A 14,799-nucleotide genomic window follows, 5' to 3' on the forward strand; every position below is an offset into this window, starting at 1 on the left:
CCCCCCCAAAGATATCAGGTCCTAATCCCTGTCACTCTAAACCTTATATGGAAAAAGATTCTTTACAGATATGATTAAATTGAGGATCTTGTGGTGGGGAGACTATCCTAGATTATCTTGGTAGGCCCCAAAATGCCAACATTAGTGTAGGCAGAGATTGGAATGATGTGTCCAGAAGCCAAGGATTGCCAGCAGCCACCAGAAGCTGAAGGCAAGGAATGGATTCCCCTTTAGAGTCTCTAGAGGGAAGGCAGCCCTGCAGAAACCTTAATTTCAGCTCATGATAATGTGTTTGGACTTTTGGACTCCAGAACTTCAATGAGAAAATAAATCTCTGCTGTTCTAAGCCACCCAATTTGCGGTCATTTGTTACAGCAGCCACAGGAAATAAATACTGTCTCTATATCTTGCCCAATTAGTGACGTCCTCTGAACTCACAATCCATCTTCATCATCAAAACGTCTAGCCTCAATCTCTTCTCTGAATGTCTCCTTCATCTTCTTGAACCAGCCTCTCCCAGGAGAATGGGCATTCTCCTGCAGTTCTGTCAGGCAAAGGCCGTTTCTTCTCCCATAGCCCTCCTGAAGGATCTTCTACATTCATACTTGATGACCATTTGTCTTCCCCTCCCTAAAAATTCTCAGCCCTGAATATAAGGTTATTAGATTCTATTATCTCAAACCACCCCACTACTGTCAACTGCCAACCCCTGGGTCACTCCTCTTAGTTGATAATTTCATATCCTGGCTCATTGTTCTCTCTCGGAGAACACTGAAGCAACCTGTAGACAAGTCTCTCAGAACTACCTACAATTACCTACCCATTACCTGTGCCCATGCCTGTCCTCTCTTCTGTTATTATGAGGGAACTATCCACTATCCTTCTATCTAAGGCCAAGTGTGACTCCGTTAGACAGGGACCCATGCCCTGGACCTCACACCTTCCTGTCTCCTCAAAGGCATAACTCCAGCAATTCTCTCCTCTGTATCATCAATGTTTTCCTTCTCCACTGGATCATGATCTTCAACATAGAAACATACTGCTATTTCCTTCATCTAAAAAAGTGCCCACTTTATTCTCAGACTACCGCTCCAATTCTCTGCAGCCCTTCGCAGCAAAACTCTTTGAAAGGACTGTTCACACTCACAGTTCCAAAGCTCTCACATTGGAAAATCAGGCTTTCACTCTGACTGCTCCACCAAAACCTCTTTTGTCAAGGTCTCCAGTGCCCTCCACACTGCTAAATCCAACAGTCTAGTCAGTTCTTATTTAACTTGAGCTACCAGCAGCATTTGATGTGGTTAATTCCCCCTTCCTCCTCAAACACTCTTTCCTTGGCTTCCAGAACACCAAACTCCTGGGGTTTTCTTCCCCCTCCATCTAACTAGCTGTTCCTTCTCAGTCTCTTTTACAGATCCTTCCAGCCTATAACAGATTTCTGTTCTTGACTCTCTTCTCTTTATCTACACCCCCTCCTTTGGTGACTTCTCTGATACCTCTCTGATAGTCACGGCTAAAATATCACCTAGATGCCAAGAACTCTAAAATTTATGTCCTCAGTTTGGCTCACTTTCCTTAATTTCCCTGGATTCATATGCTGTCTACTCACAATTTCACCTGGAAAACCAAAGCAGGCATATCAAACTTAACCTGCTCAAACCTGCTTCACTCAGAGCCTTCCCTGTTTCAGTTAATGACAACTCCATCCTTCCAGTTGTCATGGCCAAAAACCTCTCTCACATCCCAATCTACCCTCACAATATATACAGAATCTGGCTGCTTCTCAGTACCTCTACTGCACCAGCCTAGACTGAGGCACCAACATGTTTCACATGAGTTACTGCAATAGCTTCTTATTTCCCTACTTCCAATCCTGCCCTCATGAGAGTGTATTTATTAGTTTATACAATCTAAATCTCCAAGTTTCCAATGGTTCACATTCCTCTCAGAGTAAAAGTCAAAGTTCTTACAATGGTCTAGAAATCTCTCCACCATCTGCTCTTCTTCCCATTTCTCTAATTTGAACTCTCCCTTCTCTCTCACCCAGCCCATTCCCTTCAGGCCATCCTGGCCACCCAGACCTGCCCCTGGTATACACCAGGCATCCTGCAGCCTCAGGGCCTTGTAGTGGTTATTCTCTAGAGAGAAAACTCTTCCTCCAGATATACAAACGGCTCATTCACTCTCCTCCTTCAAGTCTGTTCAAGTGTTACCATTTTAGAGAGGCCATTCAAAAACTGTAGCTCCTTTCCTCAGCATGTCTGATTGCTCTTACCGTTTTCTATTTTTCCCATAGCATTTAAATCACTATCTAATTTACTTGTCTGTCTTCCCCAACCAGAATTTAAGTTCCATAAGGTCATGGATTTTTGTCTGTTTTAGTCAATGATATATTCCCCAGCTCACAGAACACTGCCTGGAAAATAATATGAACAAAGCAGGTATTTGTTAAATGGATAAGTCTTGAAAATGAAAACTTTATCAGGCATCAAGATTAGAAAGGGTATTCCAGGAAGAATGGCATGTGTAAATGCATGAGAAAATGGAACATTTGAGAAAATACATGTGATCTCTTCATGCTGGAATGTTACTACCCTATTTCTGTTTCCCTTTACACCAAAACTCCTTTAAAGAGTTGACCATAGTTGCTGTACCCAATTCATCCTCTCTCATTCTCTCTTGAGTCAAGTTTTTGTTCTCACCACTATTGTGTGGAGATGATTTAAAGTCACTAAATTGCCATGTTGCTAAATCAAATATGGTAGTCAGAGCCCAGTTTTCATTGTACTTGATCGACAAGCAGTATTCTCTTCTCTAAATATTTTCTTCAGCTGGCTTCCAAACACTGCATCCTCCAGGGTTTTCTCCTGCCTCACTGACCACTTCTGTCTCCTTTGCTGGTTATTCTTCAGCTCTCCCTTACAGTTGGAGTGCTCCAGATCTCAGGCCTTGGGTCTCACCTATTTTCTATCTGCGATACTAATCATCTAATGTCCTGGCCTCACATTTAAATGCTGATGACCTGAAAATGTATATCCCCAATCAACTCCAGACTGATTCATCCAACTGCTTACTCCTTACCTCACGTTGGATGTCTAATATACATCTCAAAGTTAACATGTCTTAAACTGCCCCTACCCAAACCCAATCCACGTGTTCTCTCCATCTCACTTCACGGCAACTCCATCCTTCCGCTTGTTCAGGTCAGAAACCTCTTTCTCACATCCCACATCCCCTCTATCATCAGCCATGCTGGCCCAACTTACACAACATATCCACGTGGACCATTCACCATGATTTCTTCTGCTACCTCTCTGATGAGAGTTGCCATTCTATCTGATGTACATTATTGTTTAAAGTAACTCAAACGGTGTTCCATTTTTGCCTTCTCCCCAACCCAGTAACCAAAACAAACCCTTTAAAATTTCCCAAAACTCGTGTCACTCCTGTTAAAACCTCCGGTGAGTGGCTTTCCATGTCACTGCAGCAGTGGCCTTATGGTGGCCTCAGGTACCACACAGTGGGATACTTTTCCCCTCCCTCAATCCCCCGTCGGTGCCTCGCTGGCCTCTTGACCACTCTTCCTTCTGCTCACTGAGTGCCAGCCACACTGGCCACCTCAGCATGCTGCCCCTGCAGAACTCTTGTATTTCTTTAGTCTTTTCTATCACCGCTTCCTTCAGATAACCATAGTGCTTGTTTGCTTCCTTCTTTACTCAGATGTCACTTTGTTAGTGAGCCTTCCCAGACCAAACTATTTCAAATAGGATACCTGACCCCACTTCACTTACTGTTAAATATTTCTCCATTGCCTTGTCAGGGTCTAACATAACAATTTTCTGATTTAAGTTACTGTCTGTCTTGAGGGCATGGTTTTTGTCAAGTCTCTTTGCTGTGGTACCTGTAGTACCTACAATAGCCCCTGGCAAAAGAGCTACTGGATAAATATTTGTTGAGAAATGACTATGGATAAATGGAAGAAATCTCAAATAATTAAAAATGCCCAGTTTTGGAATAAGTCTCCTTTGAAAGTGTTGAGCAAATGTTGGGAGATGTCAAGCAAATAAGGGGAAGATAGTTTTAGGAGAAATTTCTGTAATTGGGAGAAGTTGAACTAGGAACCTTCCAACACTAAGCTTCAATGCATCTTCTAAAATTTTGCCAAAAAGAAACTTTAAAATCAAAGATCACCATCTGTTCCACAGATAGAATACAGGCACACACAGAAACATCTCACACCCCTGAACGGGATCTTAACATAGAAATCTAGTCCATCTCCCAGAAAATCCAGTCAGGAATATCAAATCTCACTTTACTAATTAGGAATCTATGGCTGAACTGCCCTCCCCTATAAGCTGGTTTAGTTCCCTTACTTAATAAATAGCACTATCACTCACTCACCCATGTGCTCATGCCAGGTATCAGAGAGTCTTTCTTAACACTGCTCTGTCACCTTCCACATTCAGCACCTCCCTGAGGAACACTTTAGGGACCAAAGCCAGGCCCCTGGATTACCATTCCAGGGTGACTTACCCTATTATAAAGACTGGACTGAGGTATTATATATAAACAGTGGCTGGGACTGTGCTGGCGTTCCCTTCTAACATTCATAGTTATGTGATCTTAACATCTCTAAATCGCAATTCCAGGCTTATAAAATTATAGAAAGTTAGGGGCATCTCATAGTAGAGACTCGATGAGTTAATGTGCATACACTGCCTAATACAGGACCTGGCACATAGCACTCACTAATACTACATATTTATTATTAATCTGCAGCTCTTGTCTGGCCAGCATCTTGGCTATTTCTAAATCAGAAATACTCAGTTCCACATCGAATTCTCCTGAACTGGATTCCTCATCTAGAAAAACTTCGTTCCTATTCCCTACCGAAATCCTACTTGGACATCAAGACCCAATTCAAGTTTTAAATTCTCCCGTCTTCCACCACTCTTTCGCCTTCAGCCAGCTCCCTTCCAAAGCGGCGCTCCAGAAGCGAGAGCTCCTTCAGGAACCAGGGTGAGCGGTTGTAACGTTTAGTACCGAACGCTCAGTAAGTGTCCGAGTGCTCACAGCGAGCACGGTTCTAAAAAGCAGGGAGAACAGTCACAAAGACAGAACTCCCTTTCTTCAAGGAGATGACCTTCTAACTGGCGGCTCGCCCAGCCAGGAGCCCAAATCCCGGGGACAAAAGACAGCAACTCAGATCCAAACCAGGGAATGGCCCAACGGCCCCTGCAGAGCGGGTGCAGGAGCCGCGGTCCTAGAGACCCGAGAGAGGAGCGTAGGCGGAACAGCGGGCCACGGAAGGCTCGGTGCACAGGAGACTCGGCAGGGCAGCGCCGGGAGGTTCGGCTCTGGAAAGGCACGGATCTCAACAGGCAGGGGGCGGCCACGCCGAAGATCACTGACTTACCGCTTTTCCAGCGTGGGAGCTCCCCGCGCCGGGAGCTCGGCGTCTGCAGCGGCGGCTGGTGTTTAAACTCCGCAGCCGTTAGCAGTTGCCGCATCAGCCAATCAGGTCCCGAGAAGGCGGCGCAAAGGAACGCGGTAATCAGGAAGTGGAAGGAAGGGGAGGGACTTGCACCAACGGGAGGGGGAGTGTTCCGAAGAGCCCGGGGCAACCCAGCCAGAGTGAAAACGGCACCCTGAGGCCTTGAGCAAGCTCTCTTTCCATCGATGCGTCGATGAGAAAGAAAATGCTCCTTCGGTAAAACAACCTGTATTAATCAGCGGTTTAAAAGCCTTGATAGTCATCTTTGCATTATGATGAGAGCACCCTTATTTAGTTTTAGTTTTCACTTACGCTCTCCCCATTTTTCTTTTAACTGAGGGAATATCAGCAATGGAATTAAATTGAAAATCCTGGATTTCAGTATTTCAGGTAATATGCTAATGGTTTAAATGTGCAAAAATGGCATTTTCCGTTATGCACAACTACATAAAAATATATATTATTCACTTTATGTTCTAAGTCAATTAGCTTAGTTTCCTTTTACAAGTGACTTTGATAATCTAATCATACATTTGGAAAAACCGTACCTAGAAAAAAATTTCCTCTTTGTATGCCGTTAGACTGAAAGTGAAATAGCTTGTTAAATTTAGGTTATAATAATTGATTATACCGTAATGCAGTCAATTCATATTTCTGTCAATTTTTTATTCATTTGGGGACATCTGAGTATCAGAACTTTCCATTTTATTTTAGAGAATCTAGACAAATGATGTAGTATGTTATTTTGAGTTAGATCTTTTTGTTGAATATATTTCAAGATAGGTCTCCAAAGAGATATATGGCTGCGTAAGTTTTGTGTAAGTAAAAGAGTATTGATTGGGCAGGTACTAAAGTTACAGCATACAGTTCAGTAAGAACTTCAATAACAGTGGTTTAGAATATAATATACTGGTTATGGAAATTTCCAGTTATCTAGGGGTTAACGAGCACTGTATCTTGTTTACCCAGTGTGATGGTATTGTCTTTTCCTACATATATATATAACAATAACAATATTATACATAGCAGTAATAGTAGTTTAACTCCATTTGTGTTCTCAGACCCAATTCCAATGTGTGTAAGTATGTGGGGGTCGGGGTTCTTCCCACATATAACACCAAGCAATTCTTGCCCACCAGCAGTGTGTTGGAGAACTCAACTCAATTCTGATGCTATCTGTCTAGAGACAGCACCACCTTCCCCTGGTGAAGGGATCCTTCCTACAAGACTGCCCTCCACCCCCCAACTCCAGGCAGCAGTCGCAAGCCCCAGGCAGTTAACCTATGCTACCATCTACAGACTGGAGGTTCCCATGACCTCCCCCTTGGGTTCGATTAATTTGCTAGAGCAGCTCACAGAACTCAGGAAGACACATTTACCAGTTTAATAAAGAATATCTTAAAGGGAACAAGTTAATAGCCAGATGACAAGATACATAGGGCAAGTTCCCAAACAAAGGAGCTTCTATCCTCGTGGAGCTTGGGGCCTGGCTCAGTGACTCACGGAGGCTTTCTGGTTCCCCAAGCATGTAATGCAAGATCCAAGAGAGCAGAGTAAGAAAGTAAGCTCTTCTCAGGGTTTTTTGTAAGGGCTTCATTGCAGTGTCTTGATTGACTAAATTATTGGCCATTGGCTGATTCAACCTCCAGCCCCCACCCTTGGGTGGGGTCTAAAAATCTCTCATAACATAACAAAACATTCATTTCTCCTTTAAGACTGCACTGTTTTCAGGAATTGCGGATGAAGACCAAATATACCTGGGAAATGTGTATTTGGCCATCTATATGTATTTCTTACAACTCATTATATCACACCCAGCCTGACATACTAAGCACTCAATAAAAGTCATATGTTCTTTTAAATGAACCATGTCATGGCTCTGCCATTTAGCAGTTATTTGATCTTGGCCAAGTTAATCTCTGAGCTTCCGTTTCCTCATTTGAAAATGGAGAATAATAACAATATCTAATACATTTTTATGATCATTCTAATCAACAGACAATATTAAGACAATACAATACAATATTGTATTTTGTTTAAATGCATTCATATTGCTTTCTTCTTTACCTACAACTTCAAAACCAAAAAAAAAAAAATAGAAAAGGGAGGACAGAGGTAGTAGAGATGTTAAAAAATTTATCAAGACATGAATACCAGCACCTCTTTTTTTTAAGTGCTGATTATTTCGTCTGAGAGCAGTTGAGAGAATTTAATGAACCAACTGCTTTGTAAATTGTAAAAAACTATTAAAAATATACATTCTTATCATACACACCAATAAGATTAAAAGGTATAATTAATTGGGCTGAATTTAACCTGGTCTCAGCTTGCTTTTAGGTAATTTGCCTTTTGGTAGAATAAATAGAGGCAGGAGCCCTGGATGAGGTATGTGAAGATGTAATTAGTTGTATCTTGAACACACATTAACTGTGTGTTTTTTGTTTCAAGCTTCTTATTTATAAAATAAACCAGTTAAGTTAAATGAGCTCACAGTTCTGTTATGATACTCTCCTGCATATGGCACTGATTTTGTTCCTCTCTATTTTCCTTTATTCTTATACTCATTAGTTGCCCTATTTTCTCTACCTGGAATCATGACTGGAAATATTCTTGACTGCAATCTAAGAGTAGTTTCCAGTCAATTAAGAATTGATTGTCCTGACCCACACTCCCACACCAAAAAAGTTGAAGAAAGGAGAAGGAGAAGATACAAGTTCACTGCCAAATGACAGCATCAGCAAAATTCCACTTGAACATATCAGCATTACTAAAACAAAAATCATCCAAGAAAAACAATCCCTGAACTGGAGCCAAGTAGAAGACATACTACAAATCAATAAACCAATAAAACAAAATAGAAATAGTGGACTTACATTTTATTAAACTATCTGATCTGATAATCTGTATCAGTCTGGCAGGTTGAATTGCACAAAGGAAACCTAACCCAGGCTGATAGAGGCAGAAAAGGACACAGAGTGGTTTCAAGTATTTCTGGAGAAGATAGAGATGTGGGCTTGAAGACAGGCAAGAACAAGGGGGTCTGGGCAGCAAAGCCCCAGCCACAGTCATGCTACCAGCATAGCCTCTGAGGATGCTGCCGATCTTGTACAGTCAGCAGTGGATCTACATGCTTTCACTGGGACTGTCACTGCTGCTGATGCTGGAAAAAGTGGGCATGACCGTGCTGCAGTTCCCCCATCCCTGCTGCTTGGCCTCACTAGCTCCTGTTGCTATGCCTAGGTGGAGCGTGTCTGAAAGACTGGTTCATAGGCTTCAAACCCTAGCTGCAAGGGAGTCTTGCACATTTAGCCTATAGATAGCTTTTTTAGCTTTTTAGTGAAAGGCCTTCTCTGCCTCCCACCTAGACTCAAGAAGGGCTTCTGAGCTGGACAGCCAAAGAAAAACAAAGGTTCATTTCAGTATTTTCTGTGACTTTACTGCAATAATCATTTCTATTGTCTTTAACAAAAAGACTTCTTGCTCTGGCAGGTGAAGGACAGGTAATAATTATAACAGCAGTAGATAAAATTTTCCCAGGGTTTACCTTGCCCTACGTACTATGGCAAGCCTTTCACATACCTTTTTAATTCTTGCAATGAACCTATATGGTAGGTACTATTATTTCCTTTTCACAGTTGAGAAAACTGAGGCACAAAAAATTTAAGTAACCTCTGCAAAATGTAGTAAGTGGAACAGCTGGGATTTGAATCCTCATAGTGTCTGGCCTACTCCACTGTGAGTGAAAGAAATAATTTGTCATCTGTCACTTCAATTTCAAGATATAGTATCAATACCTCATGCAAACTTCCCCATGGTGTCTGCTTGCCAGCCTCCTCTTTCTCTTTAATATATGTTTTTGGGGAGTCCCTTTTGCCCATGGCATTAGGCTAGAGGTGGAGATGAATGAGACAAATCCTCTTTCCTTAAGGGAGAAGGCAGGCAAGCAAACAGTCCATTCCCATATATTGTGATAAGTAGATACTTGAGATTATTCAAAACTATTTCTTTGGTTTAGGCAAGGGTAAGGAATATGTAATAGGGGCACCGTGCATTCTTATCTCTGACCTACTGTATGTATGTGTGGAAGAGAGGCTTCTCTGGGGAGGAATAAAATAGTCAGCATCCTAGTCTATCACTGCCTAGAAAACCTAGTAGTTCTCATTGCAGCTCATTCACCTACTCTACACTGGTCCACATGCCAGACTATATTGAGAGACCCAGATAGGGTCTACTTACTAACTTCTACCCAGTGCCTCCACAGGGTATTCTAGAATGGTTCAAGTATTTCTTTACTCAAGATTTCCTGTGATAAAATTCAAACCATACATACTGGGGGTAGACAAGGGCTCCAACAGTCAGCTGTTGTGCTCACTAGCTCTACTAACACACTTACATTAACAAGTCTCTTCCAACAGCCCAGGGCCCTGAAGCCCAATCTCTGGAGTTCTCTCTACATGGACATTTGCCTGTCTGCCAGAGAGGGTCCAGGAGATCTCTGTCCACTCCCTTCTTCATCCTATACCCCTTTCCCTCCTACTACTCACTGCAAGCGCAAAGGGGTAACTTTTGTGGAAAATAATGAATTCTGCTGTTTGAAGTCTCTTTGCGATAAAGAGGTAGAGATGTCCAGCAGTCACACAGATATAAAACATGGAGCTCAAAAGAGATGTTTGGTTTTGGGAGTCAGCAGTGAGTGGTAATAGGAACTGCTAGAGTCAATTAAGTTATGGAAGGAGAATGTGTACAAACACAGGGAAGGTAAAAGGTAGAACTCCAGTGAATATCAACTTGCAGAGGAAAGATGCAAGGGCAGCAAGAAAGGCAGTGAAATGTAGGAGGAGACACAGGCCCCATGATGGCGCGGGAGTTGCTCATTTCACAGAGGGGACAGCCAACCTGTCCTTAGGGCAGCCAGAGGATATGAAGGAGAACAGCCCTGGAGGTAACATTTAGGAAGTCATTGCTCTCACAGCAGGGAGGTTGCAGAGATAAGAGCACACAGTTCTTTGAGGATGAAAAGAGAAATGACAATAGCTATGGGGGTTCTAGAGTGGGTTTGCACTTTTTTTCTAGGCTGAACGAAGGCTGGTGGAGAGGGAGAGCTGATGACATAGGAAAGAGGTGGGTAGTGGTGGAACAGAGTTCTGTGGGTCTGGAGGATGGAACAAGGTCTGAGCCTTGGGTGAAGGGTGGCCTCTTCCTCTGAGGCAATAAGAAGAGATGAAAGATCAGATGCTGTAGATGTAGATGAGTTAGAAAACAAAAGTGCTTTCTACGCTTTCAAATTCATATAAATATGGAACTATTACCTACTGTTTTATTTAAAACATTTGCTTCCTTGAAAAAAAGCCACCTCTGTATTTAAACATTTTTGATCCTTGCATTTAATTTGGTAAAAGCTAAGGCCAGAGACATTATTTAGACATAAAATGAAACTTCTTTATCTCCTGTAAATAATTTATCTAACAACATGAAAGGAAAAAATTAGTTTGTGCATGAAACTCTCAGCTGTTATTACATCAGCCACTATAGAGTTAGGGCCTCTTAAGATAGTTAGTTACAGAGAGATATAAAGCACTGGTTTCAAACTGGGATGCCTGCTGAATTTGAGAGCAAAAAAGATAAATACACTAGATTACAGATGCCTCCCCATGTAAAACTTTGAATAGTGACTATAAATAAATAAGCCCAAACACGCTTAACAGATCAAATTTTCCTCAGCCAAGGCAGGAATTTGTAAGTAGCTTAATGTATATCATAACAATTGGTTGTAGAAAACTTTGCTATGTTCACCCTTAAAGCAAATATGAAGTACTTTTCTTGATAAAAGGACACCCAGTAATTTTTGAACTCACAAAATATTATGTGTCTTTTACATCACCTTAATTTTATCAGGATAGGCAACACAGGTAGTTTTCTTAGGGTCATATTTGCTTCTATTTTATGTTAGGAAATGAAATATATAGAGAGTGGTAGAAATTGCTTAGAAAAAAGGGTAGACAGCTTAATTGATGCTAGGTACTATGGGGTTGGAATTCTACAGACTGTAAAAGAATTCTACAGACCAGTAGATCTGACATACACATTGATCACAATACAAGGTTGTCCATGACCATTGTCACAACAATAGCAGAGGAGAGAGTGATTCCTCTTTTACTTTCCAGAAACTAATGCGGAGGATAGTTCATGTGACCTAGGGGGTTGTGGTAGGCTGAAAAAATGGCCCCCCAAAGTTATAGAGACTTCCTAATCCCTGAATTTGTGAATATTATCTTACATGGCAAAATTGTGGATATTACGTTATCTTATTTGAAAAAAAGTCTTTGAAGACTTAACTATGTTAAGGATTTTGAGGTGAGGAGACGACATGGATTATCCCAGTGGGCTCTAAATGTCATCACAAGTGTCATGAGAGAGGCAGAGAGAAATTTGACATACAGACTCGTGTGCCGAGAAGGAAGGAGCAGAGAGCGATGCAGTCACAAACTCGGCAATCTCAACAGTCATCAGAAGCTGGAACCGGCAAGGTACAGATTCTCCCCAGAGTCTTCAGAGGAATGCAGCCGTGCTGACACTTCAATATTGGACTTTTGGCTGCCAGAATTTTCAGAGAATAAATTTTGGTTGTAAAATCTCCCTCTGTCTGCGTCTTATAAGGATACTTGTGATTATATTTAGGAACCACCCTAATAATTTCAGATACTCTCTGCATCTCAAATTGCATAATTTAGTGACTTCTACAAAGACCCTTTTTTCCATATAAGGTGACATTCACCATTCCAGGGATTAGGGTCTGGATATTTTTGGTAACCATTATCCAGCCTACCATATATAACTAATCTTAATGGTTTCTTATTTATGCTTTTACAATTCTATTTGCACAAATTAGATGCATGTATGTTTTCTCATTTCCCATTCTTTCTTACACAAAGAGGGACATACTACATTAAAAACTCTTGCATTTAATCTTTTTCATTTAACAAACCATGCTAGAAATCACTGTATACTATTTCATAGAAAATGACTTCCTTCTTTTTTACAGCTTCATAGTACTCTATTTATATGGATGGATGTACCATGGTTTACTTCTATGTATAGGAATTTCTTCTGTGTATAGGAATTTTTGGGTTTTTTCCCAATATTTTTCAATTGCAAGCAATAGTACAGTGACATAGAATTTTTACACTGTTGGAGGTATATCGTCAGGGTAGATTTAATTTGCATTTCACTTATGATGAAAGAGTTTCAATATCTTTTCAGAGAAACATGTATGTATGTGTGTAAATTATCTTCCCGTTAGTAATATTTTTGTTCAAAAGTTTTTTTTAAACAGTCAAATCTATCAATTTTTTTATTGCATCTAAACTTTGAGTCATAACCAGCAAGTTTTTTCCTACATCTAGGTTATAGAGAAAATCATACACGGCTTCTAGCACTTATCTGGTTCCATCTTTGACATTTATATCCCTGGTCCATTTGGAGTTTATTCTTGATTATAGTGTGAGACTTGACTCTAATTTTATCTTTCTCCAAATGGCAGAGCAGTTGTCCAACCAATATTTATTTAAATGTTCATATTTTCTCAAGTGATCTGAGATAGTATTTTTATCACATACTTAATTTCTGTATGTATTTAGATCTATTTCTGTGACTTTTCTGTTTGTCAATTCATGTACCAGTTCCAAGAATAGATAAATGAGTTCAAGTCCATTTTTGCATCTTTCAAGGGTGCTTTGACATCTTTCTCCTTTCGGGTTTGCACAATTCTCTACAACTTGATTCTGAAACATTTAATCTTTTTTGTTATTATTGTATTCTCTGTTCAAAATATAAAGTAAATATATCCACAAGATCTATCTTATTGAATATGCTGTTTACATCTATATTTATTTTCCTTACTTATTTTTGTTTATTTGGTCTGGTTTGAAAGTGGCACATTAAAGTTTCCTGCTAGTAGTGTATTTATATAAATGTTTCTTTGCATGTCCTATGATTTTTGCTTTATATATGTGTTTCTTAGTTAATTGGTGAATTGAATTCATAACTGTTCTATATTCACTGTGAATTGGACAGTAAGACATGTCCTTGTCTCATTTAATGTATTTTGGTTTAAATTCTATTTTATTATGTGGATTACAGCCTCCACTTATCGTTTGCAATTGCTCAGTAAACCTTTGCCCTTTCCTTTAGTTTTAGACTTTCTGAATCATTTGATTTCGGCAAGTCTCTTGTTTTTGGCAGCTTTCTTTGTAGATCAAATTGAAAAGTTTTTTCTTTTAATAGATAAATTAAACCTATTTATATTTATTGATATGAGATGTTTAATTCCACTGTCATATTTTCTGTCTAATAGTGATATTAATATTGGTATAATTATGTTTCATTCTGTATATGATGTTCTTCTGTGCTCTTTTAATTTTTAAAATTTCTTTTTGTATTTAGGGAAGTTTGTAGTGTTAGTCTAGAGGTTATCTTTGTATTTATGCCTTTTATATATATATATATATATATAAAACATTCTTTCTTTCTGCTTAACTTTTTATTATCTCATTTGTCAATTTTAACATTACCTTTTTTTTTGGTATTATTAATATATAATCACATGAGCAACATTGTGGTTACTAGATTCCCCCCATTATCAAGTTCCCACCACATACCCAATTACAGTCATTGTCCATCAGTGTAGTAAGATGCTATAGAGTCACTACTTGTCTTCTCTGTGCTATACTGCCTTCCCCGGGCCACTCCCCCATGTTATGTGTGCTAATTCTAATGCCTCTTATTCCCCTTCTCCCTCCCTTCCCACCCACCTACCCCACTCCCTTTCCCTTTGGCAACTGTTAGTCCATTCTTGGGTTCTGTGAGTCTGCTGCTATTTTGTTCCTTCCGTTTTTGCTTTGTTCTTATGCTCCACAGATGAGTGAAATAATTTGGTATTTGTCTTTCTCCGTCTGGTTTATTTCACTGAGCATAATACCCTCTAGCTCCATCCATGTTGTTGCAAATGGTAGGATTTGTTTTCTTCTTATGGCTGAATAATATTCCATTGTGTATATGTACCACATCTTCTTTATCCATTCATCTACTGATGGACACTTAGGTTGCTTCCATTTCTTCGTTATTGTAAATAGTGCTGCAGTAAACATAGGGGTGCATCTGTCTTTTTCAAACTGGGCTGCTGCATTCTTAGGGTAAATTCCTAGGAGTGGAATTCCTGGGTCAAATGGTATTTCTAATTTTAGTTTTTTGAGGAACCTCCATATTGCTTTCCACAATGGTTGAACTATTTTACATTCCCACCAGCA

At 40.1% G+C, this 14,799-nt stretch overlaps 1 protein-coding gene across 1 annotated transcript in view; it reads right to left on the reverse strand.

The window, feature by feature from the left end:
* The window catches only part of SGO2 (shugoshin 2), a 55,089-nt gene extending 49,578 nt beyond the window's left edge, over positions 1-5,511 (reverse strand). Inside the window, exon 1 of the mRNA XM_057503713.1 lies at positions 5,417-5,511. Within this exon, the coding sequence (XP_057359696.1) occupies positions 5,417-5,510 (94 nt within the window). The 5' untranslated portion in view covers position 5,511. The remainder of the gene's footprint in view (positions 1-5,416) is intronic.
* Positions 5,512-14,799: the final 9,288 nt, after the last annotated feature.

The sequence above is a fragment of the Manis pentadactyla genome, chromosome 6 (genome assembly GCF_030020395.1).
Source record: "Manis pentadactyla isolate mManPen7 chromosome 6, mManPen7.hap1, whole genome shotgun sequence".
In the NCBI taxonomy this organism is placed as follows: Eukaryota; Metazoa; Chordata; class Mammalia; order Pholidota; family Manidae; genus Manis; species Manis pentadactyla.